Genomic DNA, 25,873 nt, shown 5'->3' on the forward strand with positions numbered 1-25,873 from the left:
CTACAGAAGATGATCTAGGTAAAAATGAAACTCTTTTCACTTCTGCACACGCAAGGGATGAAATGCCTTAGCTTGTGTCGGTCGGCTAACCCTAACCCTAACCCCGACACAACGCCCATCAAGCACGTTTCCCCGCCCCACAAAAGGATTATTTATTTGATAACATTATTTTTTATTTTTTATTTCGTTGATTTTAACCCTAATAAATTTGTTTCACAAGCATAACATAACACTAGCATTTAACCGCAGGGACAGAAGGATCTCTGGTGAAACGTAAACTCTGTTTCTGATTGGCTCATATTGGCGCAGTGATATCCCTTGACACTAAAATGAACCAATCAGCAGCAGCATTTGCATAGCCTGTGTTTGGTAATGGTGTTACTGTACTGCTTGGTTGCTCTTCAAAATACTCCCCAATATCCTATATTTACGTTTTTCAAACGAACATCATGAGGCAAATTTCCAATACCAAGAAAATAAAACAGGGGTAAATTTGAAGAGACAAATTTATTGATGTATGATGAACGTAAATATAAAAGACTGCATGCTTTGGTGATTAAAAGATCATTTTAAATCAAGGATACAGACCTATTGTCCTTCGTATATATATTTTCCTCATCTCACCACTCCTTCAGCTATCTGTTATTTATTTAACTATATTTTAATATTAAATTCTCTCTAATATTCTTCTCTTCTACACAATATCAATGGGAAAAGTATGCGAATACCTTGAGCTGTCGACCCATCCATTTGAATGACCCCCCCAACCCTTTCCCCTCATAAGAAGTGGCCCTGTCCTCTTTTGCCAAAGACGTTGTTGCTGTTGTTTTTTTAATGTACTGCCATCAGTGTTGTTTTGTGTGTGATTTTATGTTCTTATGTTCTTGTTTTTGTTGTGAAGAACTCCAGGATGGTGAGTGTACTGTCCTAACCTCGTCTCCCACCTCACTGCCATATACACAGAGGTCCAGTGACACTAACCTCACTGCCATATAGACAGAGGTCCACTGACACTAACCTAACTGCCATATAGACAGAGGTCCAGTGACACTAACCTCACTGCCATATAGACAGAGGTCCACTGACACTAACCTCACTGCCATATAGACAGAGGTCCACTGTATGAAGGTATTATTGTAGCAAAAGTCTTTAGCACCTGTAACTGCAGAATTTGAATGCGTACACTAAAGTCACAGTAAATTTGGAGTCGTATATATTTATTTTGCATGTGTACTCTAAAGTCACAAATGTGTAACAGTACATTTGTAGTCGTAAAAAAAATAGAAATATTTTTTATACCATTGTAAACACAAAATAGGGTCTACGAGTACGCTAATCTGTGTTACAGGTGCACAAATCCTTTTGCTACAATTATTGCAGCGCAGTTGGTGTAAAACACATTCGCACACCCGTGTTTCATAATCTGAGAACATGCCCAAAAGGTGTGCATTCGTAAACCCAAATTTGAACAAATGCATCAGAAGTTGGCCATCTGTGAACACTATGTTAATTCAGCATTTTAATGAGCGAGCACAAAACCATTTTACAACTGCTCGAATCTGCTCCTGCAAGTCTCAGCTGTGGGGTTTTTTGCAGGTTGTTTTGCACCCCTAGGTGGTAAATGTGTAGCAAAAGTATTCGTATCCGTAGATGACAGAGCGTCCGTGAGCGGGACAAAATAGTCCCGGCCATAATTTCCTAATCCAATGAAAATCGCCGGCAGGGATGCATTTCTCAAATTACACTGGGACCCACCCCGTGCCAGCCATGGAGCTATAAAGATCACAGCATACTCAGCACGGGATACGTTTCTTTCTGGAGAAGTGAAGAGGGCGTCCTACTGAACGGAGATGGGTATCCTACATTATGTTAAATGAAATGACTTAGTTCAAGTGAATTCCCCCCAAAGTATTTCATTAACATGCCGCAAATGTCCTTGAATGTATTTTAATGGTCGCCATAACATAAATTCAGAAATGTTAATGCAATACTTTGGGGAGAATTCCCTTGAACTAAGTCATTTCATTTTACATAATGTAGGATACCCACCTCCGTTCAGTAGGACGCCCTCTTCACTTCTCCAGAAAGAAACGTACCCGCGCTAAGAATGCTGCGATCTTTATAGCTCCATGGCTGGCACGCGATGGGTCCCAGTCAGGGACGGCTGGTATAAATGGGCTAACAGGGCTAATGGTGCGTTTTAATATCCATCCGTCTCGGAGCTCCGAGGACGTTGCCTAGCGACACGCACAAACACGCCCCTTTTCCTCGGAAGTCGATCTCGCCATCTCGTTTGAACTCAGCGGTGACCGAGCGAGGCTTCCGAGATAGAATTGAAGATGGATGCGCCCAGTGTGACATTCAGTGAACTGTTTTCATTGTGTTTTAAATCGCAATTTCAATCACTCGTATTGCTGTAATAACTTACATATGCAGATGATACATTGAAACATGAAATGAAGTGAAAATTGTAGAAGTTCAAATGGCTGCGTTTTCGTACGGTGAAAACGCACCGTTTCATTTATATTATTTCGTAGTCCTGAAATAATATAAATGAAAATAGTAGTAGTAGTCGGCCAATGCTACCGCAACAATAGCTTTCCGGGTGGCGTCCATGTTTTTCTCCGACGACCTACGCTCAAAACATAATAAAACGATTTTAGTGTGGGCGTGGCGTCCGATCCGAGATCCGAGTCGGCTCGCAGAGAATACTCGAACGCACCATAAGCCCTCTTACAGTGAAAATAAAAAAAATATTATTAAAAACTTAGAACATATTGTTTTAAATTTTGGTAGAACCTAAAGGAGCAACAGCACCAAAAAGTGACAGAAAAACCCAGGATATATATATCTTCGTTTTTTTCCTGTGAATGGGCTAAATGTATTCAGCCCAAGCGCAGTAGCGTAAGCTTCCATTGACGTTTGATTGACAGGTGCCCTGACACGCCCCCTTCATATGCTTCCCATTTGGGCTAAATTAGTTTAGCCCAAAGGCTGACCTAGCACAGTAGCTACAGTACAGTGTCCTTCGACTAATCACAGCACAGTAGCGCAAGTGCAGTATGGCGGGCGTTAGCATGAAAATGAATGAAGTGGATTATTTACTTTCTAATCGGTTTTCTTTAATGTCTTTGGAGGAAAAATTGGAAGTGAAAAGATTGGGGACACATCAACCAAACGATGTACAGATTTACTGTCAGGAGTGCGGTCAGAATATGGCCGGTAATAGTGCATTTGTAAGCGGGTCAACTACGTTTCGTATCGAAACATTTTAAAAGCTGTCTAAATAACCCAACATGACGTGACAAGTGTGTAGAGATAGTGGCCCCTCTCCAAACTGCATTTCAGCGACAGGCAGTAACAATAATGTTCTCTAAGGAATCGGAAATGATCTCATTTAATGTTGCATACAACATTGCCAAAGAGGAGTTGCCATTCTCAATTTAAATCCGAAATTATTCTCATGAAGAGAAATGGATTAAACATCAACCCGACGTAGGCCTATAGCAATGAGATGGCATGTGCACAATTCATTGCAGTAGGCCTAATGGGCGACACCTTAAAGCAAAAGACAGCTGCGGACGTCGGAAACGCCACATAGGCCTACCTGTCCTTCATGATTGACGGCGACACAGACGTCTCTACCAAAGAGTGTGTGATCGTCTACAGCCGCATTTTGCGCAAAGGGAGACCAGTCAACATTTTAATTGTGTAATACTTTAAGCACAAAAAAAGTTTTATTTTGCTTAATGGTTTAGTTCGAAATGTTCAATTTCAGCTCAGTGAAGCACTTTAAACACCTTATTTTTCTTTTTATTTATAATTGTGCTTCAAATAAAGAAATGCCTTTCTCTACACCTTAATCTTGTTTAAAAATCATACACATTATATGAAAGTTATGAACAGAGATATAAAGGTGACCTCATGGCGTCTGGAGCCCTGTGAAGTATTGATAAATGTAATGCATTCTTTAGCCCACCCACCCAAAATCACCACCAGCCGTCACTGTAATTTGAGAAATGCATCCCTGCCGGCGATTTTCATTGGATTAGGAAATTATGGGCGGGACTATTTTGTCCCGCTCACGGACGCTCTGTCATCTACGGATACGAATACTTTTGCTACACATTTACCACCTAGGGGTGTTGCAAAACAACCTGCAAAAAAACCCACAGCTGAGACTTGCAGGAGCAGATTCGAGCAGTTGTAAAATGGTTTTGTGCTCGCTCATTAAAATGCTGAATTAACATAGCGTTCACAGATGTGCAACTTCTGATGCATTTGTTCAAATTTGGGTTTACGAATGCACACCTTTTGGGCATGTTCTCAGATTATGAAACACGGGTGTGCGAATGTGTTTTGCACCAACTGCGCTGCAATAATTGTAGCAAAAGGATTTGTGCACCTGTAACACAGATTAGCGTACTCGTAGACCCTATTTTGTGTTTACAATGGTATAAAAAATATTTATATTTTTTTTACGACTACAAATGTACTGTTACACATTTGTGACTTTAGAGTACACATGCAAAATAAATATATACGACTTCAAATTTGCTGTGACTTTAGTGTACGCATTCAAATTCTGCAGTTACAGGTGCTAAAGACTTTTGCTACAATAATACCTTCATACCACTGACACTAACCTCACTGCCATATAGACAGAGGTCCACTGACACTAACCTCACTGCCATATAGACAGAGGTCCACTGACACTAACCTCACTGCCATATAGACAGAGGTCCACTGACACTAACCTCACTGCCATATAGACAGAGGTCCACTGACACTAACCTCACTGCCATATAGACAGAGGCCCAGTGACACTAACCTCACTGCCATATACACAGAGGTCCACTGACACTAACCTCACTGCCATATAGACAGAGGTCCAGTGACACTAACCTCACTGCCATATACACAGAGGTCCAGTGAGATTAACTCTCACTTGTACACGGCATAAAATGGCATTTTTTGAAAGGTAATTTTAAAATGAATGATCAACTTAATAAATGCTGTACTTAATATCAGTTGACCTCATATATATAAAGCTATTGGGATGTTTTCATTTTTGGGTTTGATTTACCATGGTGAGATCTGAGAATGCTACTTTATCCACTTTATCTATTCAATGCTATATCAGCAGTATCTGGTTCTATGATTGTTAAAACCTACAGCCCAATAACACTAATATGAGGTGCTAACTAGCTCATTTTGCATGTTGGCACAGAGCAGTCAAACCACAAAAACCCAGCCTCTGACATTCGGCAGGGATTATTCCCTCCCCCCCTCAATTATGTTGCAGTCTGTGTGGGAGGAAGTGAGAGGGGAATAGCTGAGATTTATAACGGGGTGGTCGTCGAGCTGTCCTTCACTCTTTATGTGTGTCTCGCTGTAGTTGAGAGACAGTATGTCCCAGGCTGCATGCTGCTGACAAACCATAACTCACCATGACGGAAACATCTTATTTCACCGCGTGAGGCTGTATGTGCTCCATCATGTTTCACAGCTCTAGGATATACTCCACCCAAAAGTGCTGCAAAGTAGGTCACATCTGATGCTCAATTTCCACACTGCCAAACCCCCCCTCCCCCCCCCCCCTACCCACCCGTTACCCCACACACCCTGTCACTGGATTAACTGGTGAACTGTTTTTGTTCATCAGAACAGTTAATCATCTACTGAGTTGTTGTTAAACTATTTTTATACAATGTACTATTAATGTACTACTACTCTCAGGTATTCTACACCAGTACCCATTTCACCAGCACAGAAAAAATCAAATTGTAATATAAGTAATGTATGTAACATTCAATTGTTGGTGCGAATACGTAGAAAGATTTACCAAACTTGTGGTTTTCAGATTTCATTATATTTTATTAAGGTGGTTTTCAGATACAACACATTCTTTTGACGGTGGCATTGTTTTACAATTGGTTCATAACTAATACAAAAATAAACTAAAATGTCTCATATTTTCGCCCTGAAATCCTTAAAAGTACACTATCTGGTACCATTTTATTTCTCCGGTCCATTTGAAAAAGAACGGAAGCCAATTAAAAAAGGAGGAAAACCTTCTGCTCTCCTCGGGATTTAGCACAGTGCACTGAACAAAGATCGGGGAGGAAATGTTTCATCAAAGGTGGCGTGAGAGAGCAGATGTCCTCAGATGGTCGGTTCCCTTTGAGTCCTTTCTGCATTACAATGTAAAAGTGTTGAATCCAACTGCCAAGTGGGCACTACTCCGAGATCCTACTTAAAAAGGGAAAACAATGCTAAGGATGCCGACATAGTGATCTGAAATGTTTCGACTGCTTCGTATATAAACCTTCATCATCCCACCACTCTTTCAGCTATCTTTTCTTTGGTTAAATATATTTTAATCTTTAATTAATTTAGCTTCTTCTTTGCCCACTGTACTTGAGCTTTCGTCCCATCCATTTTAATGACACTTTACAAGCCCCTAAATAGGAGACCTGTCCTCATTGCTGTATGGAGCGGTGGTAGGGCTGTGAAAGGACGGGCTCTTAAATTTAGAACACCCATCCATATCATTAATAGTAATGATATGTGTCATTTGTAATTTATCAAGCAAGCTATTGCTTCTGCCCTGGCAATGCTCTGCTTATTGTTCTTTGTCCCACGCTCTGTACTCACTCGACTGAGCACTACAGACATTGGCCCACCAGGAGGAAGCTGGTGGGCCTCTAGCTCGCATTACACTGAATTGATCAGGTGTGTTTGGAGACTAAATCGAAGGGCACGAGAACCAACCCCTTCTGGTGGCGGGTGGAGGGGGGGGGGGGGGGGGGGGGGGGGGGGAGGTCGCACAGAGAGAGAAAAGGTTTGAATAAATGATACGTAGTGCTTCTTCCCTCGCTTGGACACAACCCTGGCCTCAGTGTTTCAGTGCTAGCCGGAGCCATGATGAAACAGAAATCTGTTCCATGGTGGTGGTTTCCCTTCCCGGGAGAGACAAAACGATGCCTCTCGTGTAACCCGCTTCCTAAACCAGTGTCCAATAACCTTTCCTGTTTCCCGGGGTTTCAGCGATACTTAATGTGAGGCATTTTTGAACACCCTATCACTCCTCTGTAATAAACCCACGCCAAGCACCCTCTGTACCATGCTGTCTACACCGTCATCGACTCCAGGCCCTCCTAATGCCGCGTTGCCTCATCAACACCGCACCGCCCACGGCACTCCCGCTTGCATAGTGAAGGGAAGAGCGTTCTCTTCCTTATCACTATTCATAACACCATGATGTCACCGTTGTATCGGTAGGCTACGAGAGTCTGGAGGACAACTACGTCCAGGACAGCAAGATGGGCTTCGTCATCAATGCCATCTACGCCATGGCACACGGCCTCCACGACATGCACCGCCGTCTGTGTCCCCGAAACGCTGGGCTCTGTGAGGCTATGGACCCCGTGGACGGCAGCCAGCTGCTGGACGCCCTTCTCAAGACCACCTTTGCCGGCGTCTCCGGGGAGGACATCTGGTTCGACGAGAACGGAGACTCCCCCGGCAGGTACGGCCAACGTTACAACGCTGACCTTTACAACATTATAACGCTGCCCTTTACAACGTTACAATGCTGACCGTTCCAACATTACAACACTGACCTTTACATCGTTACCATGCTGACCTTTACAATGACCTTTACAATGTTACAACGCTGACCTTTACAAAATTATAATGCTGGCCTTTACAACGTTACAATGCTGACCTTTACAACATTACAACACTGACCTTTACAATGTTACCATGCTGACATTTACAATGACGTTTACAATGTTACAACACTGTCCTTTACAACATTACAACGCTGACCTTTAAAACGTTACAACCCTGACCTCCTGACCTCTACAGAGTTACAACACTGACCTTTACAACGTATCAACGCTGACCTTTACAAAGTTACAACGTTGACCTTTGCAACGTTACAAGGCTGAACTTTCAGTGTTACAGCGCTGAAACAACATTACAATACTGACCTTTACAATGTTAGAATGATGACCTTTAAATGTTAGAATGATGACCTTACGCCAAGCAACTTTGTGAAATATATGGTGTAGAACACAACAGTTACCAGGCTAGTGGACATTTGATGTATTTATTTTTAGTACATCCGAGCAATTGTAAAGAATGAAAAGTTTCACGAGTAAGTAAAATAACAATAGTGACAACAAACGACAAACAAAAATTCAGAGTTGCAATCAGAATAAGGAGAGGGGAGGGGCAGAGGGGAAGAGGAGAGGAGGAGAGAGGAGAGGGGAAGTTGAGTAGTGAAGACAGGAGAGGAAGAGAGAGGAGAGGACAGGAGGAGAGAGGAGAGGGGAAGTTGAGGAGTCAGGACAGGAGAGGAAGAGAGATGGGAGGACAGGAGGAGAGAGGAGAGGGGAGGGGAAGAGAGGTTGCGAGAAGAGAAGCGAGAAGGAAGGGGAGAGGATAAGAGTAGAGGAGGAGATAGGAGAGGGGAGAATGAGCGAGGAGAGGAGAGGCGGTGAGCAATACGAGGTTAACAGATATACACTATTTTGCCCAGTCCTGTATCAGGTTTCATCATCCGCATACTAATCACCCTTTCAATCCTTTTTCTTGTTCCCCCCAGGTACGAGATCATGAACCTGCGGCAGGTGGACCCGGGGGTCTACGACTACATCAACGTGGGCTCGTGGCACGAGGGTCTCCTAAGCATCGACGACGACATGATCCGCATGAACCGCAGCGAGATGGTGCGCTCCGTCTGCAGCGAGCCCTGCTCCAAGGGCGACATCAAGGTACGACGCACAGGAAGTGCTGCTGGGATACTCAAAAGGGAAAACAAACTGCGTTGGATTAAGAAAATGAATGGTGTAGCTTTATTCAAGAAAAATATCAATGAGTGAATGCAAAACGACGAATCAGAACAGCGCCACTATGAGTAGATAGGTTAACATGAATTCAATTTTGATATTCAAACCTTGAGAAGAGAACAACATGTAGTTGAAGCTCCAACTTCTACTAGATATCTATTAGCACATACGTTCCTGGAAAGTTGAGAAAGATACTCTGAGCGTTGCACTTTAAAAAAACAAAAGCTATGCTAATCTTCAGCTGGGCTGCTTGTTAGTAGGTGTAAGATGAGGTCCTCTGCTGTGTGTCTGTGGTTCAGGTGATCAGAAAGGGCGAGGTGAGCTGCTGCTGGATCTGCACCGCATGTAAAGACAACGAGTTCGTCCAGGACGAGTTCACCTGCAAGGCGTGTGACCTGGGCTGGTGGCCCAACGATGAACTAGAAGGTACGGTGACCAAACCTCGCCCCCGCCTGTTTCTGAAGGTAATGTTTTGGAAATTCACTTTAGAATCGTGTTGAAAAGACGTGTCAAGTAAAATAGAGAAATTGGGGTAAATAGTGGAGTCGTTCATGAACACACCAGACTCTATCAACCAATGCACGATGCAACGCTAAGTCTCGCTCCACCTGGAGTCTCAGGGCCCAACCAGGCTCATTCAATCTGGCCCCCTAATCATCCTCCTGTATAATTGGCTGACTCATTAATTCCCTCACTCTCCACCCCAAGCTGGTGTGTGGTGAGCGTTCTGGCGCAGATTGGCTGCCGTGCATCACCTAAGTGGGTGCTACACACTGGTGGTGGTTAGTGAGGTTCCCCCTTCCCTGTAAAAGCGTCTTTGAGTGTCTAGAAAAGCGCTATATAAATTCAATCCATTATTATTGATTATTATATCTGAAGGCTTCAGAGAGAAGAGAAGGTTCATCCATCCCCTGTGCCCCCAACTCCCAAGTCATGACTCCTGGAAAATAAAGTTCTTCCTCCTTCCTCCTTCCTCCTCGACAGCACGTGTACTGTACACCTCCTCCCGTTTGTCCCGCTGCCGACGTCGTGCTGCGGTTCACCTGACACGCAACCGCTTCCCGCCCTATTTTCTCCAAAAAGCGTTCCCATGGCACCGGAAGGCCATTCATCATCTTCGCCGCTGAGCCCCGAGAGCAGAGCCTACTTCATACACTCTCTGACCCACTTTCAAAAAGCCCTCAGCACTCCTCAAAGACAAGACACTTTCTTAATAGGATTCCTCCCCCTCCTCCATCGCCTCCCTCTGTCTCTACTTCTAGTTCCGCTCCGCTTGCGACCGTGTCCATAAGGGGGACCATTGGTGTGCAGCGCATTAAGGGACTGGAAGAGTTGACGTCACCGAGCAATCCCGTCCCACCCCTCTGGAATTAGATAGATGAGATGGAGCTCTAAAACCCCTTTACTTTGTAGAGGTGGTCACTGGACATATTCGGGAACTATTGAAGGAGAGTCCTTGACCTGTTGGCTGCGTACAAAGCAGAGGCATACACAGCTTCTCCCCTACTTCCTAGCGGTGATGAAGACATGCAGGGGTTCACTTTGTCCCGTCTGCATCTCCTCGGTAGCAAGGCCTGTCCCTGGCCGCCTCCAAGCGGGGGGGGTATTTTTAGTTGTGCTGGAAACCTACTTTAGGTCTTGAGGTGTTAAAACTGGATTCAGGGTTCGCAGGCTCCTGTGTATCGGAACAATTGTGGAGGAATTTGGAGGAAGTGGAAGTAGCTTCTATATGTATACATATATACTGCATACATAGGATACATAAATGCTTTTGTAAAAAAATGTTTTTTATCTTTGTTGGTTGGGACCTTACTGTTCTCAATGGTTTCTCTCAAAGGGATATAAGGATTAATCTCGCCACGTGCTTGCTGATACTTCAGCTTCAAAACTTTGATGAGTTTAGATCACTAATGTTCTCCTCCTTTATGTATTCTGGTTCTTCCTCCCTCTCCTATCCTATTTTCTCTTGATTTTTCGTCTCCTCTATTCTATCATCATTTCTCCTTTCTTCTGTTCTGCTTTCTTCTATTTTGCGGATTTCATTTTTTACCTCCTTCCCCTTTCTTACTATTTTCTTCTCTCCCCTCCCTCAACTCATCTTTTCCCCTCCCATCCTCTCCTCTCCTCTCCCCTCCCCTCCTCTCCTCTCACCCCTCCTCTCCTCTCCTCTCATCTCCTCCCCTCTCCTCCCCACCTCTCCTCTCCTCTCCTCTCCTCTCCTCTCCTCTCCTCTCCTCTCCTCTCCTCTCCTCTCCTCATCTCTCCTCTCCTCTCCACCCAGGCTGTGAGCCCATCACACTGCGTTACCTGGAGTGGAGTAACCCTGAGTCGGTCATCCAGGTGGTCCTCTCCTGTGTGGGCATCCTGATCACGTCCTTCGTGGCGTTCATCTTCGTGCTGTACCGCGACACGCCCGTGGTCAAGTCCTCCAGCCGGGAGCTCTGCTACATCATCCTAGCCGGCATCTTCCTGGGCTACTTGTGCCCCTTCACGCTGATCGCCCGGCCCACCGTGGCCTCCTGCTACCTGCAGAGGCTCCTGGTCGGCCTGTCCGCCGCCATGTGCTACTCGGCGCTGGTCACCAAGACCAACCGCATCGCCCGCATCCTGGCGGGCAGCAAGAAGAAGATCTGCACGCGCAAGCCCCGCTTCATGAGCGCCTGGGCCCAGGTGGTGATCGCCTCGCTGCTGGTGAGCGTGCAGCTGTCCCTGGAGATCACCCTCATCATCCTGGAGCCGCCCATGCCCGTCAAGTCCTACCCCAGCATCCGAGAGGTCTTCCTCATCTGCAACACCAGCAACGTGGGCATGGTGGCGCCACTGGGCTACAACGGCCTGCTGATCATGAGCTGCACCTACTACGCCTTCAAGACGCGCAATGTGCCGGCCAATTTCAACGAGGCCAAGTACATCGCCTTCACCATGTACACCACCTGCATCATCTGGCTGGCGTTCGTGCCCATTTACTTCGGCTCCAACTACAAGATCATCACCACGTCCTTCTCCGTCAGCCTGAGCGTCACTGTGGCGCTGGGCTGCATGTTCACGCCCAAGATGTACATCATCCTGGCCAAGCCCGAGAGGAACGTGCGCAGCGCCTTCACCACCTCCGACGTGGTGCGCATGCACGTGGGCGACGGCAAGATCGCCTGCCACAACAACAGCTTCCTGAACATGTTCAGGAGGAAGAAGAACGCAGGAAACGGCAGGTAGGTTCTCTATGGAACTGAGGGTGTGCGTGTGTGTGTGTGTGTGTGTGCGTGTGTGTGTGTGTGTGTGTGTGAGATCCTCGCTCAGGGACATGCTTGCTAATTGGCACTCAAAGGGCAGCTGTTGGCGAGCTGTGATTCTCACTCCAAAGGGCACCTGTTGTCTTTCTGTAATTTGACGGAGACACCTGTATTGGTGTCTCGCTAGCGGTGAATGTAGGTCATCGCTCAGACACTAACCACATGTGGAGCGTCCACATGTGGAGCGAGTGCCCACACACACGTGATATAATAAGTGTAATTATTACAATTTATTTCAAATAAAGTTTGATTGTGTCAATAACTATACGTGTGACTTTCACTTTAGACATTGCCTAAAGTGAATCACATTTAAAGGTTTCAGCTCAATACAATATATATTTTTCATCAACCAGAAATGCATTTTGTCTCCACCTTTCTGGGTTCCTGTGCAATAACAGCCGTCTTTATTCTGTTCATAGTTCTAATGGAAAGTCTGTGTCATGGTCTGAACCAGGTGCAAGGCATCCTCCAAAGGGGGATCACATGTGGCACAGACTGTCAGTGCATGTGAAGAGACAGGACGTATGCTCCAATCAGACGGCTGTCATCAGGCCCTTAACTAACGCCTACCATAGCGCAGGCCTGGAGCTCTCGGAGCTCAGCACTAAGACTCTGTACAACGTGGCCGAGGAGGACGAGAGCCTAGAAACGCTTAGATACCACCCCCCTGACGCCCCGCCCCCCACCATGACCCCCAGCGGGCAGGCAGCCCCCGGTGCGCAGGCGGTGCCCCTCTACGCCCGCGAGCCCCTCGCCACGCAGCCCCACCCGGGCCTCCTCCCCCAGCACCTCCTCCCCCAGCACCCCCTCAGGGCCCGCGTGCAGGAGGAGGAGCCGGCGGAGGGCGGTGGCGTCCCCGTCTACCTGCAGGCCCCCCTCGGTCAAGGCTTCCCTGCGCCGGGGGGTCTGTACGGGGGGGAGGGCGCCTCTGCAATCGTGCAGGAGGAGGAGGAGGAGGAGGAAGAGGAGGTGGACAACGAGCAGCTGGGCCTCCTACGGGGGTACATGTACAACAACGCACAAGTCCACGAGCAGGAGGAGGGGGGGGATGCGGATGGGGAGGAGTATAAGTATGAGGAGGAGGAGGATGAGGATGAGGATGACGAGGTGGCTCAGCTCAAACTGGCCATTGAGGCCGGGAGCTCCATGGCGCTGATGCCCCCCTCCCCGTTCCGCGACTGCGTGGCCCCCCCCAAGAGCCCCTTCCCCGACTCCCCCGTGTCCGAGTCCGTCCTGTGCACCCCCACTAACGTGCCGTACGCCGCCGTTATCCTCAGAGACTACAAACAGACCTCCTCCACTCTGTAACCTTGGCAACGGGGTGGCGGGGGCGCGGCGGTGGCGTGCGATACGTGTTTTATTCATCATCCTTGTTGTGATGGAAGCTGTTTAAGCCGGTCCTGGGCTGAAGGGGTGTTCATTATTTTATCGTTAGTGCTCTGACACAGATACACGGTGTAAGCTGGAATATTGAACTGTTTCGGTTCTTGATGTTACCTACGTTGTTAAGGAAATCTGCCTGTTGAAACCTATTTCTACTTACTTAAGCTTTTAACTGACTTTGTGCTTATTATAGACCAGCAAGCTAAGGGCGTCTATGTATTTTGCTTGAACTTGATACATATTAATAGCACAGGAGTAGTAACTAGAATATTAACTTGGGTCAGTAGATGATAAAACAACAAGCAATGGAAACTTATTAGCAGTTTGTTTGTAATGCCAAACAGTTTCCAGCCACTTGATTTGGTTAAACCTTTTAAACTTTTAATCTTGCAGATAGTTAACTGTATACTTTGTAAAAAAAAAAAATAACTTTAAGTTATAAAGGGAAAAACTCGATAACTTTGAAAGATCGTTATTAGTGGTCAAAGGAGAAAATGTGTACATTTCTATGTTTTCCTGTACAGTAAATGGTGTTTAAAAAAATTCTATCAGTGCGTACTGTAGCAGCACATCTCAAAGTGCCACGTTCTTACCATCCAAGTATTATATTTCTGTTTTATACATAGCCCATTTCTAGTCTTCTAACTTTATATATTTTATAATCAGTGGTCTAATAACTCGCAAGATGATTGTATACGATTATTCTAAAATACCATGTTTTGTGAATGTAAGAATTGTGCGTGGCATTTTGTTATTATTATCTCTTGTAGTTGCACTACAACAGACACATTTCATCAGGGTTTTAACCTGTAAGTATATTGTGTGTTTGTAATCTGTGCACTGGATACATTTCCTCAATATTTAAACTTTAAAAGCCTCTGAATTGATGTGTTGTAGTATCATTGTATCATTTAACAAATTGTTTTGATGGGCGTTGCCTTAAAGTATAAGTATTTGCCAGTGGAAATATTGTTGTAGTGAATAGATCGGAGTCAATTAAAATATTATTTTTTCTTGGTGTCCTGTCTTATGCTCGGAAGGAAATTATAATATTTTGCAGGCCTATAGGGCACGGGCGTAGTGGACGCGGGGTACGCGGGGCGGGGGCCATGTCCCCCGCCATTCCCGTATCTGTGCCCTCTGTCCCCCGCACTTTTTAATAATAATAATAATACATTTAATTTAGAGGCGCCTTTCAAGACACCCAAGGTCAGAACAATAGAACAGCCATTACAACAATTCAATACATTTTTTACACGTGGAAACGCGTTTTTCCGAGCCGCCTTTGACGCACCATGAGCAGGCGGAGCCAGGTGGCAAATACCGCTGCCGTGTTGTGATTTCAATCACACTGACGTTGAGTCAGATCTGTTTCAAGCATGTTCAGCAAACCAGCAGCCAAGAGGCAAAAGACTTTGCCTGGTTTTTTCCAAACAAACCGTGTAAGTTGGGTAATGCTGTTGCATGTTGATTCGCTAAATGATGACTGACTAATAGATGTCAATATATCAAGTTAAGCTAGTTAACAATTGTTAACTGCTACCTATGTTAAATCGCTTAGTAGGTGCAGAGGTGATGGTAACTAGTTACATTTACTCTGTTACATTTACTTGAGTAACTTTTTGGATGAATTGCACTCTTAAGAGTTGTTTTACTGCAAAATACTTTTGTACTTATATTATTCTAAAGCAGGGGTGTCAAACTAATTTTGGTTCAGGGGCCACATACAGCCCATCTGATCTCAAGTGGGCCGGACTAGTAAAATAATCACGGATCACAAGGATCTAATTAGCCCAACACATATATTCCCAGATAGGCCAATGGAATTTAAATAAAATGCATTTCACATTTATTATCAACTGCTTTATTTTTATAGAGTTATCTTGTTATCCTGTTATCTTGTCTTTGTATTGATCCATATCAGCATTACGTCCGGTCCAACGCACAGCGGTTAGACATGGGAAATGGGCGGTGTCACCACTAGAGCTGCGTCTCCCAGAGTGACAGTTTTAACTTGAATGCGCGGATGCTGCCGTTATACTGAGTGACTATTTTTCTGCGGCCCTGCAACATTTTGTTAAGATTATTCAGGTGCTGTGTAATATCCACCAAAAAGGCAAGATCTTGCACCCACTGCGGACATTTATGTTCCTTCACTGGGCTACCCGGTTTCTCCATGAATTGTCCAATATCCTCTTGTAGCTCAAAGAAACACATGAGCACGGCACCTCGGCTTAACCACCGTACTTCAGTGTGGTATGGTAGGCCAGCCTGAATGTTATTATCTCTGAGAAAAGTGTCAAACTGACGGTGATTCAGACCTCGCGCTCTCATAAAATTTACAGTTTTTACAATCACAATCATAACATGATCCATTTTTTGTGTTTTGCAACACAACGCTTCTTGATGCAAAATACTTTTCTACTTATATCATTCTAAAGCAGGGGTGTCAAACTCATTTTGGTTCAGGGGCCACATACAGCCCATCTGATCTCAAGTGGGCCGGACCAGTAAAATAATCACGGATCACAAGGATCTAATTGGCCCAACACATTTATTAACAGATAGGCCAATGGCATTGAAATAAAATTCATTTCACATTTATTATCAACTGCTTTATTTTTATAGAGTTGAGGGAATACATTTTATCTGAACACCTGAACCAACTCACCACACCAAACAAACTCAAGTGGGAGCTATGAAGATAGCTATCATGCTGCCTTGAAAATGTAAATGTGCACATATAAATAAAATAAACAAACATAAAAGTTATAGCAGTGAATGAGCAATGAAATTAGGCTACATCAGATCAAACTGATTTGTAGGCTGCTGAAGCTGAGAATGATAAACTGCACAATATTCATTGTCTTTTAACATGAAACCTGAGTAAACTTATTTTCAAAGATCTTTATTCATCAGAGTGCAAACATTTCTGAAATAGCATCACAAGAATTATGCCCAGGCCTACTTGCTGATTAACTTCTTTTTTTTTCACTGCAGTCTATTTGCTGCCGCTTGCTCCTGCTTGCTGGTGAACATTTTTTAGCCTTTACGAGTGCATCAATATCAGGTGTCAAATCCTGAGTAGCAGCACATTTCACAATGTCTATCAAGTGTGTGTTTGTTAACCTTGAGCGGTCCTTTGTTTTATTTAGGTTCATTACAGTGAACACCTGTTCACAAAGATAGTCAAATGCCCAAAATTTGATAGTCAAATGCCCAAAACCTGTTCACAAAGATAGTGAAATGCCCAAAAATCTTGTCCCCCATTTGCGGTCTGTACTTTCTCTCGGGATTTTGTCGCAACGCCTGCCTTTCTCCCGACCATTGATGGTACGCCATCTGTACCCAGGCTGACTGCACGGGACCAGTCCACTCCAACCTTGTCCAGCACTCCAACGAGAGAGCTGAATATGTCAATCGCTGTTATATTGTCCTTCATAGGCACCAATCAAGGAACTCCTCGTGATTGTCAAAGTCTCATCAACACCCCGAATAAATATGGCCAGTTGAGCAATATCTGTTATTTCAGTACTCTCATCAATTGCAACCGAAAAAGCAATATATTACTTGATTTTGTCATTAATTTTGTCATTAATAGTCTCCTGAGAGCTCTGTTACCTTATCTGCGACAGTGTTCTTCGACAAACTAATGTTGGCAAAGGCAGATCGCTTTTCAGGGAACACGACTTCTGCAGCCTTCAGCATGCATGTTTTCACGAACTCACCATCAGCAAATGGCTTGGATGCTTGCACTATCTCGTGAGCAATAAGGTAGCTGGCTTCCACTGCTGCATCACTGACCTCGCGGCTGAAAGTAAAAGTAAACTGCTGTTGCTTCAGACCAGCTAAAAATTAGTCTATCTCTATCTATCTTAGTTGTCCTTTCAATTGGTGACATTTTTCTTTATGATGAGTCCTCATAGTGGCGCCGAATATTATATTATTTGAGCACTGAAACTTGCTGATTACATACCAAGCACACTGCTTTTGTATTCACCTCGTTTACTGTCATAGTTGACGACAGCAAATGTAAAATTGCTACATCTTCATGTCGAGATGTTTATTGTTGTCACTTCACTTGTCACTTCTTGCCATTAAATTAAATTATGTTGCTTATTACACTGTTACCTTGTCACTTCCATTCCATTTTGGTGCTGATAATTTGAAACAGGAATGGTGTTTTACAGAACGTTTCGTGTTCAGTGTTGTCTTTTGGCACTTAATTATCTGACTAGATACTCGACGGTCATTCTGTGTCAACTCAACCAGAGTTTGGCAGCTTTAGATTTTAGATTTTGATAGTATATAATTTTAAAGAAATAAAGTCGGTCCCCTGGTGCTGTGCTGTTTGTGGTTATGTGGTTCTTTAGCCACTAAGTGAATGCGAGAGGATTATAAGTCACTTAATAGACCTCTGAACAATTTGTCCCCCTCACTTCTGAAATGATGGCTACGCCCCTGCTATAGGGATTTGCTTTGCATTATGCTAGCCTAGGTAAATATAACTTAGGACAATGAGCATATGAGTACGACGTTTGTTTATAACCATGGACTTAGTCATAGTTTTGGTTCCGAAACAGATATACAAGTGAATCAAACACAGCATGTGAAGAATTGTTGAGTGACTACCTCATGGATAGGCTAGATACTATACTTATGTCTGAATGGATGTCATAGCAAAATTCAGACAATAACCTACTGTATTTAGGTTTTACAGTTCAATGATGTGAAAGACGCATTCAGGGAGTCTCCATGATCGTTCAAGCAATTCATCAGTCAATGTGTAAATTTACATCCATAGAGCTCGTAAGTCCCACCCCTTCCGGTAGACCCCATGGGACCTATGAGATCGTAAAATATGAATGGGTTTCAATGCAGAGGAAGTTATTATTGTCTGGTCCCATTCTTTACATGCTCCGGATTACACATATGTTTTTTGTGGATTCAAATGATAATTTTTCATGCAATGAAAACTACAATTTATCGCGAAGAAGTATGATAATGTCAGGTTTTGTGTGAGGCCGCTTTGTGAACTGACAGCTCTTCGCTGCTCTCGACGTGAATGATATACGTCCCCACCACTCTGGTACAGACATGGGTATCTCTCTGCTCCACTTCACCGCTTTTTTCCAAGGGGAGGATAATAACATCAAAAGAGGTGAAAACCATTATAAGTCGGGGCATGTGGAGAGTGTCAGTTATGCAGATGCAGAGATTTTCGGTCCTGTCCACGCCAGTCGCAGGGAGTGTGACGTCACATACAAGACATGTAAGGCTTTCGGTGCGTTCACATTGCTGGAAATTATGGGGAAAACATTTTCGTGACATTCTCGTGAGCGACACCTCATGACGCTCTTATGATTCTACTTCCGTTCGGCAACTGGAGCCAAATTTTGTTGCCCAGTTGGTGACGTATGGTTTACTAGTGACGCGCATGAACATGGCGGAAAATGAACGTTTTACTCAATATAAAATAATCAACCATCATATCACATACTTTACTATTGATTGACGTTGTAACCGTCTTTTGTCATCGACTTTGCTCAGTTTTAAACGTTGTGTACTGGTACACCAGCTATGGCAAGGTATAAGGGCAAGTGTAGCCTTCCATACAGTGGCAATACAATGTGCTTCTCATAAGTAAAGCAAACAGATAGTAGTTGATAGGCTACAAGGAAATAAAGGCGTTCGAACTTGAAACTGATCCTACTAAGTTCTGTTTAGTTCTGACTTTTTTATAGGACAAAAAAAACCTGTTGTGTATAACATTTCAATTCCCAACGGAGTGCACATGAACGGTCGCTATCGGGCACACGCGCAAGCATGAGCGTCATCACTGGCGAGCCATCTCGTTATCACCAGGACCATGAACACGCCTTTTCTAATTGTGTTTTCTCTACAGCCTTTAATTGAACAATTGCACAATAAACTGTCAAACATTGAAAAATTGAAAAATTATAGGCCTAATTTAAATCCACAAACAACATATGTGTAATCCGGTGCATAAAAAGACTGGGACCAGAAAATTAATTCTTTCTCTGCATTGAAACCCATTCATATTTTACGATCTCATGGGTCCCATGGGGACCACCGGAAGGGGCGGGACTTACGAGCTCTATAGAGCTTACAAGCTCTATAGAGCTCGTAAATTGCATGAATGGCATGAATGTCAGCAAATGTTGTCTGTACATTTTTTATATAATTTTTCATGAAAAGAATGCTCCAATTTAGCAGGTAAAATTTTTATTTGGTTAGTTTTTGTGTGAGAAAGCTTTGTGGACTACAACTCTTCGCTGCTCTCGACGCATATGATGTACACAGACAGATCCCGCTCGAAACACATTCGGGTGTAAAAACACAGGCATCTTGATCTGATGTTCCTAAGGAATGGCTCTGTAGATCTTGGCAGAAAACGCAGCAACCGCACTGTGAGTGGAGAAGTGGAGAGGATATGTTATGAGGTGACGTCACATAGGCGACATGTGTCTTTCTCTTTACGTCTTTTCCACACCCGTTAGCCGAATAATCATACAATATACTGTCAAACTCTTAACATGAACAATTATTATTTAGACCCACGCAAAACATAGGCCTGTGTGTATTTTTCCTAGCCTAGAGGTTTGGTGGGGGTCTAGCGGAAGGGGCGTGACTTACAAGCTCTATATACTGCAAATAGAAAAGAATCTTGGGAAAATAACCTTTGCTGATTAATCAATATGAAATTTTATTGTTCTATTCCGGGTGTTTCCCATTTATATGACTAGAGGCTAGGTGCTTCCTACATATCCTGTTTATTTGCGGTAGAAGTTAAATGCTAACATGCTTGGAAACAATCTTTTGACATCATGCTAGCTACACAAACTAAGTCATATGAAAGATAAGACTCCAATGAGACCAACAGTACAAGCCTTATATGCAAGTAGAAGACTGTATTATTATAGCGACATGCTGTATGTTGATTATTATATTAAACAGTAATATTACTGTAAATAAACAGTACCTTACTGCCGAAACTGCTGCCAGAACCTTTGTGCAATTTTACAAAAACAATTTTACAGTGTAGGGGTTGGGAAAACCAGTATTATCAGGCTTTATGTCAATGAAGACTTTGATCAAACATACAAGAAACCGTGAGTGTTGACTTCTCTCTGAAATCAATTGAACAGTTCACAGGAATCGTACTGAGAATGCAGCTCTGGGATAGGTCATCGCTTAAACAGCCATTTTATTGAATTTATTCTGATAATCGCTTTAAATTGGGTCATTTCTGGATTTTTGTATTGAATGAACGGAATTATATCAAAGTCTGATCAAATAGGCTGGTGCTTATCAGACACCCAAATGAGCCCCACCCTAATCTCGGAGGCAGGAGTCCCACAACGTTTATTGTAATGCTATGACCGGGTTTCTAATGTTGACTGCCATCTCCCAGCTATAAAACCAGATAGACTGCTGGTGTAACGCTTATTGTCGTTTGATGTTAGCCCATAATTAAGGATTGTTGTTTTACACTTTAACCCTTTCACTGCAGATCCCTCCCAATACATTCTCCATGCATCAAGTTTTTCATCCATTCAGTTGTTTACAACAACCTTAAAACCTGTTTATTTTCAGTGTGAGATAACGGCTAACCATCGTATTTGATCCAGTTTATACTTAGCTGTGATTATTATTAGTCACTCAGTAAAGCATTGAAGGGCCCAGTCCACCAGTAGGTGTTGAGGCTGGAGTTGATCTATCCATTAATACATCTTTGTTGACGCTCCCACTTGGGATGTCACTAGCGGACCGATTTTGAAATGGCATGTGAATGTAGGACAGATCAAGGTTATGATCTAGGTTATGATCCACTAGTTTGCGCTGCTCCACTGCGCAAACTACTGAAAACCGATGAGCCCTGGATCTGGACTCCAGCATGCTCCGAGGCAGTCCATCGCCTGAAAATGCAGCTCACCTCACCACCAATCCTGGAACACTTCGACCCGGCAAGCCCCACACTTGTGACGTGCTACGCCACTTCCATAGCAATAGGCGCCTTGATGTCTCAACTTCAGAGTGACGTGGAAAGGCCAATCGCTTTTGCTTCCCATGCACTCAGCCCTACGGAACAACGGTATTCTGTGGGAGAGCGGGAGGCACTGGCTTGTCTCTGGGCCTGTGAACGGTGGCACATGTACCTGTATGGACGTGAATTCATGTTAAGGACTGATCACCAAGCCCTTGGCCACGTCAGGCACCGGCCACAAACCACTCAGATTGCACCGCTGGGCCGACCGCCTACATCAGTACAATTTTCGGGAATAGTTCACACCAGGAAGGGACAACGTAGTGGCCGACCTGCTATCTCGCTCCATCATCGCACCCACACCAGAGTCTACAGCCCTCGTGCATGACGAGGCAGAGCATAACATTATACAGCTTCTCCACACGCCACTGCAGGAAACTGTGTCACTGAGTGAGCTGCAGGACGCCTCAGCCGCCGACCCTGCTCTTTCCCTGGTGGCCTCGTACATCAGGAACTAGGGCCAATTGGGCATAGTCAGGCTCAAGCAACGATGCCGGGACCTGGTATGGTGGCCAGGGATTGACGGAGACATTGAGACCCCTGAGACTGCACTGCCTGCCTTCTCAGCGGCAAGACCAGGGCCCCAGCCCCGCCCCCACCCATGCAGCCCCTGGACTTGCCGTCCCCCCTCAGTCCTGGGAGCAGCTTCAACTCGACATCTTTGGTGAGCTGAAGGGAGTGCCGCACCACCAGAGATTTCTTTTGGTGACCTACGACCTCCACTCCAAGTGGCCAGAGGTGGCAGCAGCCGGCACCGTTACGGCTGGGGTACTGGTTAACATCTTAGACTCCCTGTTCGCTCGCTGGGGTCTGCCTAAGAAAATCACCACTGACAAAGGGGCCCCAAATGGTGTCTCAAGAACTTTGTTCCTACCTGAAAGAGTAAGGAATTCACCATATTCGCACAGCTTTCTATAACCCATCAGCGTACGGTCGAACGGCTAAATCAGTCACTAAAGAATGGAATTAGGGCCCACCTGGCTCAAGGGTGAACATTCAACACCAGTCTTCTCCAGTCACTACTGCACTGCTACCCCCCAAGTGACCACTGGGGTCTCTCCGGCCTTCCTCATGCTGGGGCGGGAGCTACAGTTGCCGCTGGACAGGCTTCGCCCTGGTCTGATCCACACTCCAGTGCACCCGGCCCAAGCAAGGGTCAATATACGTCAGGGCCAGAAGAAGAACCAGTTTGTCCGGAGGCAGCGAGCCAGACCACCGTCCATTGCCGCTCAAGACTGGGTCAGAATTCGACAACCCCATCGCAACAACACGCTGGTGTCATTCTGGTCGGAACCAATGCAAGTCAGACAGCAGCTTGGCCCTGCCACGCTCAGGCTCGTAGATGGTACCCGCTGGCATGGCAGCCGTCTGCGCAAGGTTTTAGCTCCTCCTACACCTGGCCTGAGCACAGCTCCTGCGACAGCTTCTTCAGCCCGGCAGTCAGACCTTTCTGCGGCCTGGGATTCACTGCAAACTGATGCACCATTGCCTCCTGCCCAGCAAGGGGCCCCGGAGCCCAACCCTGAGACCAGTGCCCCACCTGAGCCCCGCCCGGTCCGTGCACAGAACCAGCCTGGGCGTCTTCAGGACTTTGAGACTGAATATCACACTTGAATTCTTGTGAAGGGGGGGGGGAAGTGTTATGTTTGACATAGCTGTAACAATGCATGTTATGTTACGTATGTTTACGACATGCCATGTTCTAATTGGTTTTGCACTCTTGATGTGAGTCGCGCATGCGTGAGTTAGTAGGTTGAATAAATGGAGTAGGAAGCTCTGACTAGAGCTCTGTGACATTGCGTCTTTATTCATACATAACAATCAACCTAACAAAATAGGGGCCCTCGAATTAAGAAAGTATCCCAGCTTAGTGTATGCATAGTGAACCAGCCATATTGTCGAGTGTTACCAAGCACTGTCCTGGATAACGTTATATGTTATCCATGTTAACACAGGATAACGTTATGTTATAAATATGTATATATTGAGTTTTAAGTTATATTTTAGCATATAATCCTTAATTCAAAAGGGAACTTTGTGAAATTCCGACTCTGCAGACCTCGGCCAGGCTTGGCTATTTCAATGATGAGTCAAACTTCAGCAGCAAAAAAAAATAAGAAATCCATCCACAGGACGTAGTTCCAACAAACATTGTGATCTTAACTCCAGGCCTGATTGTGTTGGAGTTAGGGTTGTGTGTGTGTGTGTGTGTGTGTGTGTGTGTGTGTGTGTGTGTGTGTGTGTGTGTGTGTGTGTGTGTGTGTGTGTGTGTGTGTGTGTGTGTGTGTGTGTGTGTGCGTGCGTGCGTGCGTGCGTGCGTGCGTGCGTGCGTGTATGTGTGTGTGTGCATCAGAGAGATAATGTTTGTGTATGAGAGACAGAGTATGTTTCAGTGACCGAGAGAGTGTGTGTGTGTGTGTGTGTGTGTGTGTGTGTGTGTGTGTGTGTGTGTGTGCGCGTGTGCGTGTGCGTGTGTGTGTGTGTGCGTGCATCAGAGAGATAGTGTGTGAGTGTCTTTAATCATTAACACAAACTCGCTAAAGTCAATGTTCAGATCCTTTTAAAGACAACAAGAAACGTCTGTTTTTACATACTTTATTGATGTATATATAAATTAATGCCTCAGTTACTTGAACAACATTATGTATAATTGACATAAACCCCAATAGTAAACATGAACACCAATAGTAAATGGTATTCATTAGTTAACTCTTAATTTACTCATTCAATTCAGAACTAATGTCAATTTTTTCTTTTCATCCTTATTATCTTATTCTGCTTAATGACACAGCCAATCACACCTGCAGTTGACCAGATATGGTATTCTCTCTCTGCGGCTGTATATGTAGGACAACATGAATATTGATGAGTCAACGTCAGACACATGATGCTCGCTGACTAAGGACAGCTTATTGAGGACTGTCAGGCTGGGGACATGATCAAAGTGAGCCAGCCCGCCCAATCACAATGCTGCAGGTCCGGTTGTTCTGAGACTCTTAACCACACAAACACAAACAGATCCAACTGTAGTGGGATGTGTGTGTGTGTGTGTGTGTGTGTGTGTGTGTGTGTGTGTGTGTGTGTGTGTGTGTGTGTGTGTGTGTGTGTGTGTGTGTGTGTGTGTGTGTGTGTGTGTGTGTGTGTGTGTGTGTGTGTGTGTGTGTGTGTGTGAGAGCTCATTTCGATGATTATCACTGTTTCACACTTATAAACTGAATGGTGCAAAGCCTGCTGGGAAAAATCGGTGCTACATTCCCAGTTTTTACACCCAGCTGATGACTGGTATTGAGATTACCTTCCCGGCAAGAGTGGCGCTACCTATAGTGGACATAGGCCGCAAATTGCACCCCGATTTTTTTTTAAATCGGAGTCTGATTATACGTTGTATGTATGACGTTGTATGTCATTTTGATTCACTCTACACATTAGGCTTTTTAGAGCAAAAATATAAAGCACAATTTTAGCTATACAGTCATTGACAACTAAACATTTCTGATGTTCATTAAAATAAAGTATTTTGGTGTAGTGTAGGGAGCTATGGCCGGTGTGTGTGGTAAGGTTCCCGTCAGCTCTGTTCAGCTCATGAAGCCTACGTTACCTAACACTAACCCTGTCAAAAGGTGCGTGCTTGTGTGTTTATTCTGGGTTTTAAAAAGTGTCGATTAGGATTTGGAACATGAACACAAGTACACTTAGGAAGTAAGTGGTGAATTTATAATGGTTTAGAAAAAACTTTGCACGATACAAGTTTTCTTTAAATGGACTGCATAATGTAGCCAGATCCATGCTGCACGTCAACTCCTAGGTGGCTGCCATACCCAACCAAGGTGACTTTGACCGGGCTCCTCCAGACAAAGGACACAGGATGATGGTGTTGAAAGGCGGTTTATTGTACGGTTTGCAGCTTATGATACATGGCGCCGGTGCTCCATGTTGCCAGCAGGACATCTCTCCCTGAGTGTGTGTGGAGATGTCTGGTTTAACATGTGCACACTCAGGGCCGTTGCACCAAATCCTGGGCCCCTATACAAGAGGTACTGATGGGCCCCCCCCCCCCCCCCGAATTCCCCCTACCAGCCCCCTGCGCTGAATTGTTGAGGGGGGGGGGGGGGGGGGGGGGGGGTAGAGAACGATTGTTGACGGACGGACGGACGGACGGGGGGGGGGGGGGTAGAGAACAATTGTGTGCGACTCCTAACACTATGGGCTGGTGGATAATTCAATTTTTTTTTTTTATTATTATTATTTTTTTATATTGCCATGGGCCCCCCCTC

At 44.8% G+C, this 25,873-nt stretch overlaps 1 protein-coding gene across 2 annotated transcripts in view; it reads left to right on the top strand.

Annotated features, from left to right (window-relative positions):
* grm1b (glutamate receptor, metabotropic 1b) overlaps window positions 1–14,544 on the top strand; it is a 26,657-nt gene extending 12,113 nt beyond the window's left edge. Inside the window, exons 5-9 of one of the 2 annotated variants that reach the window (XM_060051211.1) lie at window positions 7,285–7,531; window positions 8,615–8,783; window positions 9,158–9,284; window positions 11,140–12,067; window positions 12,568–14,544. In XM_060051211.1, coding sequence (XP_059907194.1) covers window positions 7,285–7,531; window positions 8,615–8,783; window positions 9,158–9,284; window positions 11,140–12,067; window positions 12,568–13,456 — 2,360 coding nt within the window. In that variant the 3' untranslated portion in view covers window positions 13,457–14,544. The remainder of the gene's footprint in view (window positions 1–7,284; window positions 7,532–8,614; window positions 8,784–9,157; window positions 9,285–11,139; window positions 12,068–12,567) is intronic. The other variant, XM_060051212.1, reaches the window with a different exon arrangement.
* Window positions 14,545–25,873: the final 11,329 nt, after the last annotated feature.

This window comes from Gadus macrocephalus, chromosome 5 (genome assembly GCF_031168955.1).
Source record: "Gadus macrocephalus chromosome 5, ASM3116895v1".
Taxonomy (NCBI): Eukaryota; Metazoa; Chordata; class Actinopteri; order Gadiformes; family Gadidae; genus Gadus; species Gadus macrocephalus.